The sequence below is a fragment of the Schistocerca americana genome, chromosome 8 (assembly GCF_021461395.2).
Source record: "Schistocerca americana isolate TAMUIC-IGC-003095 chromosome 8, iqSchAmer2.1, whole genome shotgun sequence".
NCBI lineage: Eukaryota > Metazoa > Arthropoda > Insecta > Orthoptera > Acrididae > Schistocerca > Schistocerca americana.
The window spans coordinates 440,912,602-440,933,634 of record NC_060126.1 but is presented as its reverse complement, the minus strand read 5'-3'; the positions used below and the strand labels follow the sequence as shown (position 1 = coordinate 440,933,634).

Below are 21,033 nucleotides of genomic sequence, written 5' to 3'. Positions count from 1 at the left end.
GCACGTTCAGCAGAAGCCATCGCCCTCCCCACATACCGGACGCTGTCGATTCAGCCGTCATGGCATCGCCCGACCAGCTCACGTGTTTCTCAATTGTCACATGTGATCAAAGGCCCGCGCCTACATTCCAAGAGCCAATGACTGACATCAAGAAGATTCTTCAAGAAGCTTTTCAACGTGACAGAAGAGGGAATGACCGTGAAGTCGTTCATCTCCAGTGAACTGAAGTGCCGGCCGTGGTGGCCTCGCGGTTCTAGGCGCGCAGTCCGGAACCGTGCGACTGCTACGGTCGCAGGTTCGAATCCTGCCTTGGGCATGGATGTGTGTGATGTCCTTAAGTTAGTTAGGTTTAAGTAGTTCTAAGTTCCAGGGGACTGATGACCACAGCAGTTGAATCCCATAGTGCTCAGAGCCATTTTTTTTTGAACTGAAGTAAATAAATACGCGAGACACAGTGGGCCCGTCAGAAGTTTTCAGAGTAGTTTTCAGTTCCAGTACAGTTCAGTCGGCGCTGAAGACCGTCTTGCAGGAAGAGACTACATCGTACACAGAAGCACCAAGTCCACCACTGTAATGGAATAGCAAGGAGCAGCCTCGCCGCCAGAAGACAGAAGGTATTTGAAGACTGGTTTTTACGTACCCGGGTGACTCGTGAGGATGGGAAGGAGACGGCCTCACATCAGTAGCCACCTGTGAGCTGATGATGAAGATCTGACAGCCGAAGACTGGCAAGCTGGCGTCCGTTGTTCGAGTCCGGGACACTGGCCTTCCCCCGCCACGCCGCTCCGCTGGCTGACGCACAACACTGTCACACGCGGCCGCATGGAGATGAGAAACACTGGGTCGCCACATGCAAGGTATCACCATCCGATTCACGACTTCGTTCTCGATAATTAAATGGGCCATCTTACGATGCGCGTCTCCAGTCAACTGGGCGAAACAGCGACACGAGATGTATACCGCCAGGCGTAATCAAATGCCGCCGCTCACGCAACAGAGGCTTCGCAAACGACACAGTTGCCGCTCTCCCAGCCAGAACAATCCAGTAAGGGAACCATTGTACAAAACTTTCAATAAAAGTTATTTTATGTAAAAATGCTGTTTCATTCTACCTCATACCCGAGCCAAGGAAGAACCCACCCTGCCCACATGTTGTTAAGAGAGAAAAAGTAATTTATTTAGTGTTTTTTTCACCCAGACATAATGCTTTAGAATTAAATGCCCTTTGCAGTAATGCACATCGTGACAACTGACTAGCATCAAAAGAGGTTATCCAGTTACAATACGTCAGCCGATTCTTTCTCTATAATTTGCTATACAACGCTGCAGATATTTCAGTTAACTGTTAGCTGGATGAGTGCAACACCAAAATAGATGTGAAACATAATAATTTATTAGAATATTTGAGTTATAGTTTAATGGCTTTTAATACATAACAACAAAGTAACACATCCTGGTATAAATATGTACATTAGTGAGCTACATGCACAGCTGTGCAGCTCATACAAATATACAGCTAATAAATTGCCTTTGTTAAGTCGTATCAATCGCCATAAATACAGTTCTGTCTTTTCTTTCTGTTAATTGTAAATATTATGGTGACTCTTTGCCTGCAGGCAATGGAGGACGGTCAGCACACCGGAATTTTCCTGAAACGCAGAGCCACTTTTCCAGCTGGAGTTCCAATTAACTTGGAAGGTTCGTACCGCAGACTGCTGGGCGTCTCCGGTGTTGGCAGCACCTCGAAGTTGTTGAGGATGTGGACGAGGGCGAGCTTCACCTGCAGGTACGCGACCCTCATACCTGGGAACATTGCAACAAATTACATTTTCTGCAGACGGGACACTAAAAATTTACGGTTAGATTCATTCATAAAAGAAATTAGTCATAGCTTCCGTCAGACATTAGTTCCTGTTCAGATAGCTTGAGAGCAAGTGAAGTTGGCATGGGGGGACAGCTAACTTTCTGAGGGAAAACTGGAATCACAAACAATCAATACGTTCAAATAGTCCTGATTTGGTGCCATATTAGTGTTGCAGTATTCATTTACTGTTGACTGCAAGTTGGCATGGGGGGACAGCTAACTTTCTGAGGGAAAACTGGAATCACAAACAATCAATACGTTCAAGTAGTCCTGATTTGGTGCCATATTAGTGTTGCAGTATTCATTTAGTGTTGACTGTATGCAGTCACCCTAATTATTAGGTTGTCTAAACACTATGCCTTTTCTCAGTGAAACTTTCAGTACCCTGATATTTTATCCATTATTTCAGAACACTGTCCCTACATGTTCGCCTATGTGGAAACAAAGTAGCGCCCCTTGTGCTGGCGTGGAGGACTGTGGTTTAGCCTGGATCACCCACAACATTACCCCCAGTGGTGCTATTCGCCAGATTTCCAAGGCAGTACGTCTGCTATCAGCGATCAGTAACCATAGGCAGAAATAGTGATAATGAAAATTACAGCCAGGCCTGGTGGTAAGTTGAGAAAAGATAATGTTTAAACATCGCAAAATCAAATGAGAGGGGGGGGGGGGCATGGTAATTAATGCCCACTTTTTGAAAGTAGTTGAGTCTACTCAGTTTTTTACATTTTAAAATTATTAAAAACTACTTGTTTGTTATGAAATCTTCAACCAGATCCAATATAGGTTTCAAATTGTTCAGTTAACTTAGCCCAAAAATTTAATTCTCAGTATAAGATGTCACTTTCCACTAACGTGGCCGAATTCAGTATTTACAGGTTCAGAGCCTTCGTTACACATCTATATCTATTGAAAATTATTGACGGTAAAAGTCAAGAACAATAAATGAAATGTACATTTCTTACATTTTAGGTCGTTATAGAGTCGGTAATAAATGTTATTGAACGTGTAATGTTATTTCTATGTCTGCGCTGAAGGGTACTTTCAGATGCCTGACCCTTTCTTAAAAAGTATCTTGTTAACATAATTCAACAAGAATTAACGAATTTTGTTTTTCATGTGGGCACATTGTAACCCCCGTCCCCCAATTCTGGTAAGGCATATTATGGAAATTGCCTTCATATTGCTGGTATTAAAGTGCCTGCTCGTGATAAGCAGTTAACTTGGATTCGTGTCCTAGACTGCGACATACTGTCTATTGACACAATCTCTTAATTACATTGACAATGAAAACTTGAGTAATACGTGGTCGCTTACTTAGCAGAGTAATAGTTATGGAATCTGCTCATGATAGGCGGCAAACCTGGGTTAACTAACTTCCAATCAACACAACCTGTTAATTACATTGCTGAGATCAGCGACAATGAAGATTTCAGTAAGGTCTGGGGTGTACTGAGAAAGGCTAGTGGTTAAGGTATCTAATCATCATAAGCAGTAAACCTGGTTGACAGTCCATGGTTGGCACAAACTTTCAACTGACACGATCTGTCTATAACATTGTGGGGGCAGAATTGATATCAATTCATGTTAATGCGTCTTCTCTGATTTCATCTCCGTCGACCAGTTATTTTATTTTTTTGCATCTAATTCTTTCCATGCAGAGGGACTGTGTTTTCAAAGATGAAACTGTGATCTCGTTGGAAACTATAATACTCTTGGATTGTGTGAATGGGAATACGCAGGGGTATTTAAAAACTAACATGGAATAATTATAAACAATAAAGACATACACATGTAAGAAACTGAGCTACAGATGGGCGTTCTCGTCCACGAAGGCCAAGTCTGAACCGAGTGCCCTACTGAAGAATCTTACATGTGACTGTGGCACCTCATAAGTGCAGCGTTAACCGCCATAACTTGAACTATTCAGTGATTCAAAGGAGGATTTGTCTATGAATAGGCTAAGGTTCCATTATTCATGATGCAATCTCTGTGCTGCTGCCTCCGCAAGTAACGACAATTAGTTTATATCCAGTATCTACCCAAAAACGTTTCGAAGCTAGTGAATGTAACCAAACAAATAGGTCAGTATCTGTTTGGCTGTGACAGGAAATTAAGACATTTTTATCATTAACTACCACACAACTCCTTCATGAAATTTGTAAATTTAAATGTCTTCATTTAATTCTTAGTTACTACATCATCATTCTATACTTCTGATACTGACGCTCCATCATTCGATACTTCTGATACTTGCGGCGGCGCGGTTCTTTCCGTCTCTTTTACGACGGACCTGCACCTACCTGTGAACATTGTCTCAGCAGATCATCAGTAGGAAAGCCGAGTGAAATCTACTGTACTTCGACGTGAACCAGGCTGCAATTTAAGTCACTAATCTACGTTTCGGGAGAAAGTTTTCACACAAATGAAACTTTGGAAATTTTGTCCTCAATTAATATATTCTGAAACTTAGGTGAACAAGCTAGTCATCACACAGTCACTCACAATCCCTTTCACTCACGTTAGCAAGTTTGTGGTGTTGCATTTCCCGAAAACGTAATAGCTACAAAAATACTGATTGTTTTTGATTGATAATGCTTGTCGAATATTAAGTCTTTAGGTACCAAATACAGTCACAGTTTTTAGCCACCGACCTGCTCAATACGTCACGCGGAATATATGTCTTTTCTCGACACATAGCCGGCCGCGGTGGTCTAACGGTTCTAGGCGCGCAGTCCGGAACCGCGCGACTGCTACGGTCGCAGGTTCGAATCCTGCCTCGGGCATGGATGTGTGTGATGTCCTTAGGTTGGTTAGGTTTAAGTAGTTCTAAGTTCTAGGGGACTGATGACCACAGATGTTAAGTCCCATAGTGCTCAGAGCCATTTGAACCATTTTTTTTTTTCTCGACACAAAATTCTCTTAAAAATTCCGAAATTTCTACACACATCGGAATAAATACGCCGTCACTTTCCTACGCTTTTGACGTATGAAACACTGCTAGATCCGGCAACTTATCATTTCCATCGGAACTACTACTACACACGTCCGATCTGTTTCATGGCTAGGCTTCCACTCTTCTTCAGAATACTCTAAGTCTTCTCTTACCAGCAGAGAAAGGCGCGCGAAGAATATTGGTTTACTATTGGTCAGTTTACTCAACAGCCAATAGCAAAACAACATTCTCACGCGTCAATCCGTGCTTTTCATCCACAACCAATCGCAAAGTAGTAAAACTAACGACTGCACTTTTTACCGACGTAATTATCTAATACGCTGAAGTTTTGCTTATGCGTAAAGTTATGTACTATTGTTATTTATACCTGAATTAACTTTCCCTTTACCATAAACTTTCTTTACAAATCTATTCTACAAAAATCCCCTTTTTCCACATCCATAGTTCTTCGAAATGTTCCCACACTAAATCCTACTACACATTTCGTTGAACAATTATTTTTATATTAACCTTAAACCACACTCACGCATCATTCATACTGCTAAAACACATTTATAACATTTTACATACACAAAATGACATAATAATACCTTATGAAAATACTAGAGCAGTTTATGAAAAACATTCTTTTACTTTAGTGCACTCTAGTGGGCACAATAGAAACTAAAATCACGGTCCCCCTATCCAATATTGTCCTCTATCGGCTGATACATAAACTACGTGCGCGTCCAGTCTCATGTCACCATCTGTCACTATCCAGCTCTGAGACACATCTCCCACTTAACCGTCTCCAAGGCAGGATAGTTATACAGCGTTCCGCCTTATGCTGAAGCTCTAATACTTCTGATGTTTCTACAAAACTGTTGTATACCTGTTGCTGATACCGACTCCGCAGGTTTAGCATCAGAGTGTCCATTTGCACGCTTGGCCTGTTGTACATTATTGTCATGTATACTGTGCAACTGATCTAGGGAATGGGCTGACCTAGATACAAGACAGAAACACAGCGCTGTACTCACCTAGGCAGAGCCTGGGTCCCTCGCCGAACGGTAGGAAGGTGTAGCTCGGCCTGTCCTTGGAGTTTTCTTCTCTGAAGCGAGCCGGCATGAACCTCTGGGGCTCCTTCCAGTACCGTGGGTCGTTATGCAGTCCAAGCACTGAGATAACGACGCCGGTGCCCTTCGGGAGAACGATGTCCGCGCCCGGGATCTTGTAGTCGCGGGCGGCCTCGCGGTCGAGGAAGCTGACAGGTGGGTGCATCCGCAGTGCCTCTGCAACAGGGGAAGCAGGGCACTGTATGGTTTGCTCATGCCGTGCCCGAATGGACGAGAAGGGCCTCGTCGACACATTCGGATCCTGGGGACCATATTTCACATCTGTTTATATTATGAACAGTATTCTAATATTTAAATTCCTAGACAATATCCGTGATGAAAGTAATCTATTTAGTGAGAGTTAGCACGCATTTCCCGCCCGTAATCTCTTCTTCAGTTCGAATTGAATCTCATTTCTCGAAGTGATGTCCACGCCTAGATACTTAAATGTGTTCACTTTTTCCAACTGCATGTCTCGAACTCTTAACATTTCCTGATCTACTGCTGTTGGAATTCTAGCAGTAACCAGGTATTTACTTTTGTCTTCACTTATCTTTAGACCTACATCTTCACTAGCCTTGATTATCGCATTCGCATTTGCTGTTACAGATTCTTTCCGACCGCTAATGATGTTTACATCATCCGCATACCCTAACATCTTAATACGGATGTTTAGATCATCTGCATACCCTAACATCTTAATAGGGTATGCAGATGATCTAAACATCATTAGCGATAGGAAAGAATCTGTAACAGCAAATGCGAATGCGTTAATCATGGCCACTGAAGATGTAGGTCTAAGGATAAGTGAAGACAAAACTAAATACCTGGTTATTACTAGAATGCCAAGAGCCGTAGATCAGGGAATGTTAAGAGTTGGAGACATGCAGTTGGAGAAAGTGAACACATTTAAGTATCTAGGCGTGGACATCACTTCGAGAAATGAGATTGAATCCGAACTGAAGATGAGATTACGGGCGGAAAATGCGTGCTACTTCTCACTGAATATCATCACGGATATTGTCTAGGAGTTTAAAGATTAGAATATACAAAACTATTATTCTACCAGTTATGCTGTATGCGTGTGTGACTTGGTCTATCACTGTGCAAAATGAAAAGCCGTTTCGAGTATTTGAAAACAAAATTTTGAGGAAAATTTTCGGAGCAAAAAGGGATGACATTAGCGGAGAGTGGCGAAAACTGCATAACGGAGAGGTTCACGAACTCTATTCAAGCCCTGACATAATCAGTATTATTAAATCACGTAGGCTGCGATGGGCGGGTCACGTACCTCGAATGGATGAGGGCTGGGCAGCGCGCAGATTGCAGGTAGGGCCGCTAGAAGGAAAACGTCCTGTTGGGAGACCGAGGCGTAGATGGGAGGACAATGTGAAGGCTGATTTGAGGAGCCTAGGTATTGAAGGTGAATGGAAAGAAATAGCCGAAGACGGGGACAGATGGCAAAAATACGTTGCTCCGGTAATGGACTCTCGAGTCCAGTATGACCAGTGCGTAAGTAAGTAAGTCATTCCAAGTGCGCAATGTTTCATAAGAAAGAGATCAGTTTACGCCACTTCCTTGCTTTTACAAATTACGAGTTAGTTTCCGTAACGACTGTGTGTGCTAAAGTAGCTATTTTACTTGCACAAATCTGGACACACATTAACGAAATGTGAGTAATAATCCCTCTTACTTCAGGCGTTCGATGTATTTCGTTATTTGGGCAAGGGAGGCACTTGGAACTTATGAGACACTATTTGCGATGAGAATTTTTTTGGTATTGACTGCTATTTTTTTATTTATTCATCTTCATTATAGCCTGTCATACGATAGCTAAAACAGGTTACTCTCAGATAATGCATGTGTAACAGTTATGTGTATAATATGTACCACTATCTGCTACGCACTAGTACTACAAAATGTGAAACAGACCAAGAAAAGAAAAATAATAAAAACTACTTTCCTCTGAGAACAGTTGCTTCGATTCGCAGATTTGTACGTTCATCGAGGTCACCGTATTGTGCACCTTATATACTGTGCTCCGCTTTGTTGCTAATCAGACGGCTGCTTCTATGCCTTCAAAATAGAATCAGTGTAAGCAGTTTTATCACTATGTGTTGTAATTAAGAAAGCGGTTTTTGAGTTGTGTCCACTCTATCGTACCGGCGCAGGAAGGGAGCCATTTTGCTCTTCACTTTCGTTTGTACCATCATTCGTGAGCGACAAGTGAAAATGACTCAACAGCGGAGATGTATTTTGCTAAAGCTGTAAGTAGGCTGTTAAGGTTTTTATGTTGGTAACGCCACGTAGCGCTCTGTATGAAAATCACTGACTGTGTTGTGTACAGTCTGTGGCTGGTTTGCATTGTTGGAATTTGCTATTGTAGTGTTGGGCAGTTGGCTGTTACCAGCGCGTAGCGTTGCGCAGTTGGAGGTGAGCCGCCGGCAGTGGTGGATGTGCAGAGAGAGATGGCGGAGTTTTGAGAGCGGATGATCTGGACGTGTGTCCATCAGAGACAGTAAATTTGTAACACTGGATGTCATGAACTGATATATATATATATATATATATATATATATATATATATATATATATATATATATATGTGTGTGTGTGTGTGTGTGTGTGTGTGTGTATATAATGACTTTTGAACACTATTAAGGTTAATACATTGTTTGTTCTTTATCAAAATCTTTCATTTGCTAACTATGCCTATCAGTAGTTAGTCCCGTCAGTAGTTAGAATCTTTTATTTTGCTGGTAGTAGTGGCACTTGCTGTATTGCAGCAGTTCGAGTAACGAAGATTTTTGTGAGGTAAGTGTTTAATGAAAGGTATAGGTCATTGTTGGTCAGGGCCATTCTTTTGTAGGGATTTTTGAAAGTCAGATTGGGTCGCGCTAAATATATTGAGTGTCAGTTTAGTGTTGATCAGAATATGTAAAGAGTGAAATGTCTGAGTACGTTCAGTTCTGCTCCGCTGTTTGAAAATCAAATAACGTAAGGGGTATACCAGCACAGTAATTCACGAATTTTTCTAAGGGAACGTTTCAAAGCGAGCGCCTAAACTGCGGTATATCGCAGCAAGAGCAGCTGTGTAATATGAGAACCGTTTTTTTTTCTTTTTTTTTCCAGACATGAACTACTGGTGGCTATTTTCTGCAATCGGATACACCCTCCAACTATCCCGTTCAGCAGCCATTGTCTGCTGTATTGCTTGAATACAGGTCGGCGCGTCAGCAGCGTCCCCACTGTGACGTATCAGCTCAAACAGAACGACATCCCCCTTTTCGATGCTCGAAACATGTATGCATGTTTGCAGTGCACATCGTCAGTCAATAAATCGTTCATTTTATTCCCCTAGATCTCGTTTCTTGTCGGCTTTTATATGCACAAAATTACTTTAAGGGAGAAGATATAAAGACTTCGAGGTTTGCCAGAGACATCGTAATTTGGCGTGAGACAGCAAAGGACGTGGAAGGACAGTTGCACGGAACGGACTTTATCTTGAACATACGTCGACAAAATCAAAACGGGAGTAACGATATGCCGTAGTATTAAATCAGGCGATGACTATGGAACTAGATTAGGAATTGAGACACTAATGATGATAGATAATTTTTAGCTATTTTGGCGGCAAAATAACTGATAGGGCTTAAGTAGGGATAGTACACAGTGTAGTCGGGAAAAAGAGAAGTCTGTTAACATACAATATAAATTTCATTGGTACAGAGTTTTTTCTGAAGCTATGTGTATGGAGCGTATCTACGTACGCAAAGGTAATGTGGACGCTAAACAGTTCATACGAGAAAACAATAGAGGAATTTGACCTACAGAACCACACAACTGAACTGAAGAAATACCAGGTGGTTATAATCAAACTGAAGGCGTTCCGACTGCTGCAATGCGGGATGTGATCCATAACACGACGCTGAAAAATTGTAGGTATACAAAAGAACGTAGGCTTCCGCGGCCGGTGTCATAGGGATTAAAATTCTTCTGGGTATTATGGCGCGTTATTGCTAAAAACTAACAAAAATAATAAACTAAAACCAACGTTTCGGTCGAATTGCAATAGCCTTCCTCAGGGCACGACTGGTTTTGCATGGGGAGAGGTGCTTCTATTTATTACAGACTATCGATGTCTGACGTCACTGTTGTAAAACTCTTGTTTGGCCTTTTAATATGATTGACTTGTCTTGACGTAAGGGAAGATAGAAGGAAAAAGGCTATTCATGGATGTCCATGTCGTCAACGATTGGTAGCTGTCCGCCAATCAGCTTTCGGCTTCTGGTCGGCAAGTTTTCCTCCTGGTGTGCGTGGCAGTGGACTGACAGTTGCTCTACAGCTGTTTGTGCAGATACGTCCGTGTCCCGTGTAGCTTCTGCCCCGCGACCGCTCGCGGCCCGTTGGACTGGGATGGCCGGCAGCCAGGACGCCGGGAGTTTGAAGCCATCTTCTCTGTCGATATTGTCAGGCTGCTTAATAATTTCGATCGCCTCCCGTATTTTGCGTCCTCGCATCCACGATTCTTTCTCCAGTACTCGGGCTTCCTGGAACCTGATAGGTTGTCCACAGTCACGGTGGTGGTCCGCTATCGCCGATTTATTATGTTGTTGTAATCGTACATAGCGTTCGTGTTCTGCTACTCGTAATGTGACAGGTCTCCCTGTTTCCCCTATGTAGGTAGCTCCGCACTCACACCCTAGTTCGTAATCACCTGCAGTGTTAAGACTGTCGACCACAACCTTGGTGGATACTATCATTTCGTGGATCCTGTGACCGCTTCGAAAAATCGGTTTGAAACCTCCTCGGCGGAGGACGTTGCCTAGCCGTTCACTGACGCCTTTTACATATGGTAAGTGTACCAGTGGAAGCTTCTCTTCTTTGCCTTCTTCTCGTGTTCTGCTCCCTTTGGTTTTAGATACCTTTCTTATGATGCAGTCATCATAGTCGTTGGCGCGAAACGTGTGTTGTAGCTCCTTTAATTCTTCTTTGATGTTATTTTCATCGCTTATCCGGTAGGGTCGGGCAGTTAACCCTTTCGTGGGCAAAATTATTGAGCAGTTTTTTTTTAATGAATGGAGAGCAGATAGTAGTTAACAGATAGGTATATTTATCATACAGAATATCAAATTTGCTCCAACTGTGAAAGTGAGGTCACACAAGGTGAGAGGTATTCTTCCCAGTGCCCTGCCTTGGAGACAAATGACAAAAACAACTTTTTCAATATATGTCATATTTATTTGATAAATTTACTTCTCTTGTTACAATGATTGTTCACAATTACTTGCCATGAAATTTTCTGAAACATGGGTCTATGCAAAGTGGTATTTGACAATATGTACAAACACAGCGAGTGCTCTTTTCCGCAGCATTGGTTCTACAATGACGGCACGTCCAGTAGGTTTCTCCTAAAATGGGTTGATGCTCCCCTACAGCAACATGACGAAAATCTTCAGGTACTTCAGCCCTTTTTGCCAGAAAGACAGATTTTTGTCCACGCCTTTTTTGGGATGAGAAGCCAGCGACCAACTGTCTGGCTAGATGGATCCTGTATGTGAACTGATCATGCTGTCCACCTTCTTTTTTACTTATTTTCCACAGGATAAAACTGTTCACTGCAGCAACATCCACCAGCAAATAAAATATTCTGTGCCACCATTTTACAGAACGTCTGCCAATGGCATAACTTTCTCGTAATTGATCAAAATTATCGACACCACCCATTGTTTTGATGAATTCTGCCACAACTTCAGGACAAGAAATCTCTGTATTAGTACCATCCTTGTTTTTCCTTTTTACTCTTGCTGTTTCTCATGGGTCATGAATTGAGGACAGGAAAGTGACTGGACGGTTATCCATCCATTTTACTGTAGAAATGGCTCCACTTGTTTCAAACTGGAATTCTCCTCGTTCCCATTTTACGTTTCCCTTCATAGATTTGGGTAAATCAAAAGTATTTACCTTATACTATAGCTTTGAGGAAAAAATCACAAAATGTCACCCAAACAGCAGTGAAAGGCTCCTCTACAGAGCAACACTCAGCTATACAATGCCTCTGCGCGAAGGTACAGCAAAAACGGCGGGAACTTCCGATTGGAAACAGTACCCTATACTGTTCACTGTGTGGTAGCACCGTACAGAGATGGGAACTGTGAATCCCACTGGACTAGGAGCGAGTTCATTGTAGTGGGAAGCACGTTTCCCAAGGCTCACGAAAGGTTTAACGTATGCCGAACAGAATACTTTTGAGCTGGGTGGTGGTGGCTCTCTGCGTCCAGGTACCGATTAGTGTGCATTGGTTTCCGGTACACTTTGTGTCCCAGTTTACCTTCGGCAGCTCTGAATACTTCCACATCCAGAAATGGCAAGGTACCATTGTAGGTACGATCGCTAATCTGAGCGCACACGGAGTATGATATTGTGTAAATAGAAGGGAGAAGAGGAGGGAGGGAGAGTGAAGGGCAGGAACTCATGACGTCAGCTCCATTGTGATTTTATGCGGAGTCAGTGGAGCCGAGTAAAATTATGCGACGGGCTGGAATTCGAACACGGGAGACTCCTGCTTACTAGGTAATTGCGTCAGCCACTGCGCCACCCAGACACAGTATTCATCGCCATTGTGCGGACTGCCTCAGCCGCCCCACATTCCCATCTAGCGCCACTTACCCACAGTCCCCATCCACGTCCTCCATTCTCGCTACTTTGAAATCGCCGCTGGAAGTCGAACGTAATCGCGCATTCACACTGAAACTGCTGGAATTACAACCTATCGAGGCGACTCAATTATATGAATACGCTACGCCTCTCAAGCCGCAAGCAGTCACAATGCGAAATGTTTCACGTTTTGACATTAGTATGCTGTTTATCGCTTGACGATGCGTGTTTGTTTCTTTTGCGTAGTGAACGATGGCGTAAAGCATTAAGGATGTTCAAGTTTTCCATCCGACATGCAATGGCTACTGAGAAGAAAGGCCGTGCACTGTTGGCAAAATTGTTTTATCAGAACAGCAGCAACGGTAGTGCTCCATTTCGGGAATAATGCCGACAAAACAGCTGTGATGAGACCTCACGTCAATAAATAGGCTAAATAATATGATCAATTATTTGAAGAAAGATCTGAATGAAGTGGTTGGGCAAGGAGACGGAGACGGAGACGGCCTATTCTCATAGAAATTGTTGATGAAGTTGCTATAGCTATAGCTTCCCGTCCAGCACATGCTTCAAGCTGTGCAGCCAGTGGTCGAGCTGTGTCACGGGAACTGTCTCTCCCCGGATCAACAGCTCAAAACAGTTTGAGGGCCGTTTTACACTGGTGTCCCGACAAGATTCAGTACGTTCACTTAGTGAAACCTCAAGCTGAGAAACAACCACAGGGCTCTACCCTCCGCTTTTTGTCACGCATGTAAATGGATGACATGTTGCTGGGGAATATTCTTTGGACGGACGAGGCACATTTTACTCTACACGACATCGTGAATGCACATAACTATCATATGTGGGATTGTGAAGAGCATCCTCTGCACTCAGTTGGTTCAAATGGCTCTGAGCACTATGTGACTTAACTTCTGAGGTCATCAGTCACCTAGAACTTAGAACTAATTAAACCTAACTAACCTAAGGACATCACACACATCCATGCCCGAGGTAGGATTCAAACCTGCGACCGTAGCGGTGGCTCAGCTCCAGACTGCAGCGCCCAGAACCGCACGGCCACTCCGGCCGGCTCCTCTGCACTCATCTCATGTGACAGTGTAGTGTGGTTCCACATCTTCCTTCATTTGTAATCCGTTTTTCTTCGAGGAGATGACACTTCGTGGACTTGCTATGTGTAGAATGACATCTACACGTTATAAGCACCTCAGTGTGGAACGTATGAGTCGATCTTTGCAAATATGAAACAGTGTCTACAAAAATATCTTCATGGAAGATTGGGCAGCAACACATGTCACCAGGTGAAAGATTAGCTTCGAAAAAACTTCGGTAATAACTAACTAATCTCTACTCAATTTCAACAATCTCCCGACTTAAAGCCATTTGTTTACTGTTTGTGGGGGTATATGAAAGTTAGTTTCTATCAAGGACGTACCCGGTATCTTCCAGATTGAAGGACAGCGCTCTGATTACATTGGATATGCTACATAACATGGCATGTTATGGAAGCAGCATGTTGCTGAGTTGGGAGACCATACTCAACACATGTTGTAACTTGCGTCCATATCCTAATAAATGTGGCAGAACCACAGTTATCATGTATTTGATCGTTCCTCCTCTTTTCCTGCACCAAACACACATTCTGACACTTTACAGCGCCATTTCTTCACCTGGTGGCAGAAAGTGGAACACTTACTTTTTCGTCATACTCGGCGAGCGCTCCGATTGACGAACATACCTACGATGTTCCAGCGTCCTGCTATGTATACATCCAGCACTGCACCACTCGGAAAAGAGTTCAATTACGACCACCCAGTGTGGTTTTATGACACAACTTAAGTAAAATGAAAAAGAGAAAAAGAATAATAAAATTAAATTTTGTGACCGAGGGCTGTAATTGCTTTAACTTTAAATTAGAAAAAAAGAAGGATCAGTTCATAGAGCGCATCCTAAAGCGTTTGGACATCATCCGTACGCAACAGAGATAAGTGTGAGTGGTAAAAAGTTTTAGTGGAATGGTAAGGCTCGAACATACAAGCTGGTTGAAATGAGTGTAGGCTGCGGTGCTTATTTAGAGATGAAGATATTCGTACTGGACAGATTAGCGTGGAAAGGTGCATCAAATCAGACCTGGGAAGGTTCAAATCGCTCTGAGCATTATAGGACTCAAAATCTGAGGTCATCAGTTCCCTAGAATTTAGAACTACTTAAACCTAACTAACCTAAGGCCATCACACACATCCATGCCCGAGGCAGGATTCAAACCTGCGACCGTAGAAGTTGCGCGGTTCCAGACTGAAGCGCCTAGAACCGCTCGGCTACACCGGCCGGCACTTGAGAAGGAAGGTAATATCAAAAACGACAGTATGGGCAGGAAGACTGAACCTCGAATTGACCTACCTGACACAAAATCGTGTAGTGAAAGTTGCCGCGTGCTTTTCGTTTTGTGGTACTCACCGTTGACGACGTTGGTGAGGTCCGTCATCTCGTTGAGGGCTTCGTACGTGGGCTGACCGCCGTGCTTTCTCAGCACCTGCCGTACGTGCTGGCGTACTTCTTCCTGTAGCTCGACGTTACGCGCCAGCTCGTACAGACAGAAGGAAAGCGTCGAGGACGAGGTTTCGAAGCCGGCACCCAGGAAGGACATCAGCTGGCTGGCCAAGAGTTCATGTCAGCTCTGCAGGAAAGCGTATTACGTTACTGATTCAGCTTCTGAGAATATGGGCAAAGAAGACGTTTTCCGAACCGCCAAACGTTGCTGATAAAAAAAATGTTATTTACTACGGATTTAGATCTCCAGATGATCTTCAGGAACGGCACATGAAACAATTTACTACATCTCGTGACTACTTGAATACTACGTAAATAAAAACAGCCATTAATCGAAAAAGAACGCTACTAAAAGAGTGACTGTAACGAATGGCTAACTTACTGAGTGTTTTGTCTTCTGTCATAGCTTTTTGGTTTTCCACCTCTTGGTTAGAGTCCACGTCACCAGGAAGTTGACTTTCCTTGATTTTCAAGAGGAGATCAACCGCATCATTCCGTACGATGCGCTTTTCCTTCCGGTCATCCATGAGTTGTTGATGAAAATAGCACACTTGTAATATAGAAATTATACGAGTATGAAAGCGTTCATCATTACTTCATCTATCTGCAATAGTAAAAATTATTATTAATGAAAATACGCTCCATTTACTAAAGTCTTCTCAATCTTGCCTACGATCGGTTTTAACATTCCTACTGGAGACAATGATTTCAGTTCATAAATCGATATTGGCGGTCTCTCTCTTTCTCATTCCTGGAAAATACAAATACATACTTTTATAACAATTTTAGAAGTGTATTTTCTTAACTGAAAACTGGAGTCCCGACATAACCCTTTCCTTTTCACTCGAGTTGCTGAGTTTCTGTTGCAGAAAATCTTTATTTGCTTGGTATATTGGCTACGTCTTGACAACTACGTTCCTGTCACAGTATTAATTGGCATTTTTAATCTATTAGGCATTTTCAATGCAGCAAATAAAGTCAGAGCTAGCTTTGCTAGATCATGTGTATCTATCATTAAACTAAGAGCGTTATAGTTCACAGTAGGAAGGTATTGCATGCCTTAGTAAAAGGAATGTTATGATCTGTGGCTACTTTAAGAATACGTTGCGTAGAAATTTGGCTCTGACCCCGTCTTTCTTCAGACGTAGAGGATAACTTAAATTTGTTTAATGGAGAAAGGCACCTGATACTGGTATAAGAAGCTTCTGGTGGTTTCATCACCTTGGTTTCTGTTTCGAGTCATCAGTATTCTGGCTTGTTTGCTGCACATGGCTACTAATTCCTCCCGTATGCCATCCTCTTCATCAAAGAGTATCGCTGGCATCCTACGCCCTGTGTTTTGCTCGATGTACTCCCATCTCTGTCTTTCCCTATTGTTATCACTCTCTACAGCATCCTCTAATACCATGGAAGTTATTTCCTATTAACTTACTACATGTCCCATCATCCTGTTCCTTCATCTTGTCAGAATTTTTCCCGCATTCCTTCGCCTATTCTGTAGGGAACAACCTCGTTTCTTATCTGATAAATCAACCTAATTTTCTATATTCGTCTACAACACCAGATCTGAAACATTTTTTTCTCATCTCTCCCGGTTTTCCCGCAGTTTGTGTTTAAATACCATACATATATTAGTCCATACATACACTCTCAAATTTCTTCCTGAAAATACGGCCTTTGTTTGATACTAAGATCCAACAATTCGATGTTGTAACCTCTCATGCTGCATTGTACTTCTCCGTACTTAGTAATAATATTGCTGGTACTGTAGTTACGAGAGGAAAATTTTCGACAGAAGGAGCAAAAAGTTAGGTTGGAAAAATACTTGTATTAATGTGCTTACGCGAAGAAATGTAGGTGTGAAGTACGAAAATATTAAAAGCAAATGAAACCGGCTGTTTTAACGGGATATGTGTTATAAGACACCAGGAAGTAACTTCCATGGTAGCACAGATAGCCGTAGAGAGCAAGAACTGCAGAAGAAGAACAAATAATTTGTGATATTTTTTAGGCCAGATTTGACAAGTTAGAATATCTATTACCACAAAAAAATTAAATATCTGCTTTAATTTCGGATTGACCTGAGATTTTAGTGTGCGTGGGTGGGGGGATGGGGGGGTGGGGTGTAGCTACAGGTTTTATTTTACACGTCCTCGCCTCATCCACAACAACGCGAAACAAAAATACGTTCACAAGTGAAGCACTCCAAAATTACCTGCATCAATGCCAGCGTGGCACTAAATTTTCTATGACTAAACTACTTACATCCACTCTAATGTTAGTCCCTACAACGTTTATGGATTACAGCTACAATAACCCTTGCGTGATTTCAACATTGGATTACGGAACTGCCACATCACGTCAGACAATTAGTAGTACTTCATTTCTTGAAATAACAATAGCCCAGTTTTCGTTTCTCACCTTCCGTGTGTGTGAATAACAGCGATCGACAAAAATTTAATACCTGATACCAATAATCTTAAAAATATTACATCCGTGTTCCTCCTCCTCTCTTCCAATTTATTCTCTTTCATTATTCTCTAATAATAGTGGTACAATTATCATAATACTTGTTGCAATCATGTGTATCTCAATGGATTATTACGGGCTAGTGCGTGTATTTTCACTGTAACAAATGACATACCTCATACGACAACCTGAAAGCCGTAATCTGAGCGGTACAAGTACTCAAACAAACAGTTAAATGTTTATACATTCTAGGACAAACAAACACCCTCCGAAAAGGCCATGGAAGCCCGTCGGTACCGACCTGGCACCGTGTCATCCTCAGCCCTCAGGTGTCCAATGATGCGGATACGGAGGGGTATGTGGTCAGCAATTCGCTCTCCCGGCCGTTGTCAGGTTTCGATAACGGTGCCGCCACTCCTCGATCAGGTAACTCGTAAACTTGGATTAGGGCGCACGGGAGCACGCTGAAGCGCCGCAAAACGACGTGGCATGGACTCCATTGATGTCTGAAGCAATGCTGGAGGGACTGCCACCATGAATTCTGCAGGGCTGTCCATAAATCCGTAAGAGTACGAGCTGGTAAACATCTCTCCTGAACAGCACGTTGCAAGACATCCCAATAATGTTCATGTCTGGGGAGCATGGTGGCCAGCTGAAGCTGTAAAAGGAAATATTAAAAAAGGTAGGAAGATTTTTCTGTTTAGCGAAAGTGACAAAGAACAGATGTCAGAGTACTTGACGGCTCAACACCAAAGTTTTATCTCAGGTACAGATAGTGTTGAGGATCAGTGGACAAAGTTCAAAACCATCGTACATTTTGCATTACATGAGTATGTGCTAAGCAAGATTGCAAAAGTGGGAAAAGAGCCACCGTGGTACAACAAACTTGTTGAAAAACTGCTACAGAAGCAAAGGGAACTTCCCTGCAAACATAAATATAGCCAAAGCCTTGCAGACTAAGAAAAATTACACGAAGCGAAATGTAGTGCGAGGAGGACTATGCAAGAATAAAGTTCTATGAACTGACTTGGCAGAAATCGTAAGAAATTTTGGTCTTATTTCAAAGCGGTAGGTGGATGAAAACAAAATGTCCAGACAATCTGTGACCAAAATAATACTGAAACAGTGGATGACAGACTAAAGGCCGAAATACTAAATGTCTTACGGAAACGCAACATTAGTTTATTTAAGTTTTGGCCAAATGCGTTTTACATTAATAGCATCTGAATGACAGTGTGGGAATTGGCTTGGAAAGTAGAGACATAGGGTTTGCTTAAGATATCACGAATCAAACTTATTTTCAATTCCAACAGAAATGGAAATTTTCATGTGAACTCAATACTGGTAAGGCAATAATGTGCAGTCATAATAAGATTAAACGTAGACGTGGAATTATGGGGAATGTCCTCCCGTTTATTTCAAATGGAAACTGGAACCACTGAATTCTCATGTGAGGGCGGGAAAGAGAACTCAAGGATTCATAAGGAAAACGATTAAGTACGATATCAAACACCTGATCATTCCCACAAAAATAGGTCAAACAAGAGAGAAGTTTGCACACCACTGTATCAAGTGAAACTACTGCTGACTGGGGAGGGAAGCAAGTCATCATAATGTCGAGAAAATTGGTCACATTGAAAAAGAAAATTAAATTAAATAAAATCCCACTACACATAAAGGTTCTCATAGTGCATCAATGATGGAGAACAATCAATTACCGAAATCTTTAGCCAGTCACAGTGTAATCTGACTAGCACATGGGCACGCACAAACAATCACCTAAAAATGACGGAAATAAGGAAAGGTAATATTTAACTACACGAATTGTTATTCATTTTATAAAGACGATGTGGCACAGTTTAATAGTGTATACGAATAAGCATTTCAATATAGTCTAGAGAACAAACACATGGTAGAACTCTGCCAAAATATGCGGACTATGAAACACAATTACTTAGGCAGAAACACCACATCTTAATGGAATATTGCGTGAATTCCAGACAAGCAACAAAAGTGCGAATACTGACGAAGGACTACTAAAGCAAAATACATTGATTAGCCAAAACTTGAGTGAAACAATGATGTAATTAAAAGTCCATTTAAAATATCTGGAAGTTATTAATTCGAAAGCCTCACCAAGCGCACGTAGAACCCTTCATTTTATCTATAGCACTGAGGCTGAAATAATTTCATGAAATACCCTCAGGAAAATAGCGGGTAGGTCGGGGAAGAATGCCAGTGTGCACACGGTGTGCTTGCCGGGGAGTCTCGTCCGTAATGTGGAGGAGGCCCTTCCGGCAGCTATTGAACGCACTGGGTGTGACCGGCTGCAGATAGTAGCACATGTCGGAACGAATGACGCCTGCCGCTTGGGTTCTGAGGCCATCCTTGGTTCCTTCCGGCGGCTGGCTGATTTGGTGAAGACAACCAGCATCGCACGCGGAGTGCAAGCTGAGCTTAATATCTGCAGCATAGTGCCCAGAGTCGATCGCGGTCCTCTGGTTTGGAGCCGTGTGGAGGGTCTAAACCAGAGGCTCAGACGACTCTGCGACTATAATGGTTGCAAATTCATCGACCTCCGTTATTGGGTGGAGAACTGTAGGGCCCCCCTAGACAGGTCAGGCGTGCACTACACACCGGAAGCAGCTACTAGGGTAGCAGAGTACGTGTGGCGTGCACACGGGGGTTTTTTAGGTTAGAGGGACCCCCCCTTGGGCGAAACGATAAAATACCTGACGGCTTACCAGAGAGGACAATATCATCGTTGATAAAGAACGTCCGTCCTCAGAGACCAAAAACAGGAAAAGTTAACGTAATATTGGTAAACTGCAGGAGTATCCAGGGCAAGGTTCCTGAATTAGTATCTCTTATTGAAGGAAATAGTGCGCATATAGTATTAGGAACGGAAAGTTTGTTAAAACCGGAAGTGAACAGTAACGAAATCCTAGACACAGAATGGAATATATACCGCAAGGATAGGATAAACGCCAATGGTGGAGGAGTATTTATAGCAGTAAAGAATTCAATAATATCCAGTGAAGTTATTAGCGAATGCGAATGTGAAATAATCTGGGTTAAGTTAAGTATCAAAGGTGGGTCAGATATGATAGTCGGATGCTTCTATAGACCACCTGCATCAGCAACCGTAGTAGTTGAGCGCCTCAGAGAGAACCTGCAGAACGTCGTGAAGAAGTTTCGTGATCATACTATTGTAATAGGAGGAGACTTCAATCTACCAGGTATAGAATGGGATAGTCACACAATCAGAACTGGAGCCAGGGACAGAGACTCTTGTGACATTATCCTGACTGCCTTGTCCGAGAATTACTTCGAGCAGATAGTTAGAGAACCAACTCGTGAAGCTAACGTTTTAGACCTCATAGCAACAAATAGACCGGAACTTTTCGACTCCGTGAATGTAGAAGAGGGTATCAGTGATCATAAGT

The 21,033-nt window shown here is 42.6% G+C and overlaps 1 protein-coding gene across 1 annotated transcript; it reads right to left on the bottom strand.

The window, feature by feature from the left end:
• Positions 1–1,606: 1,606 nt before the first annotated feature.
• Positions 1,607–15,239, bottom strand: LOC124625758 (cytochrome P450 6k1-like). The gene is made up of 3 exons (XM_047149197.1): positions 15,026–15,239; positions 5,840–6,091; positions 1,607–1,803 (listed from the first exon to the last, which is right to left on the bottom strand). Exons 1-3 carry the CDS (start codon positions 15,213–15,215, stop codon positions 1,631–1,633), a joined length of 615 nt encoding a protein of 204 aa, XP_047005153.1. The 5' UTR covers positions 15,216–15,239; the 3' UTR covers positions 1,607–1,630.
• Between the last annotated feature and the right edge of the window lie 5,794 nt (positions 15,240–21,033).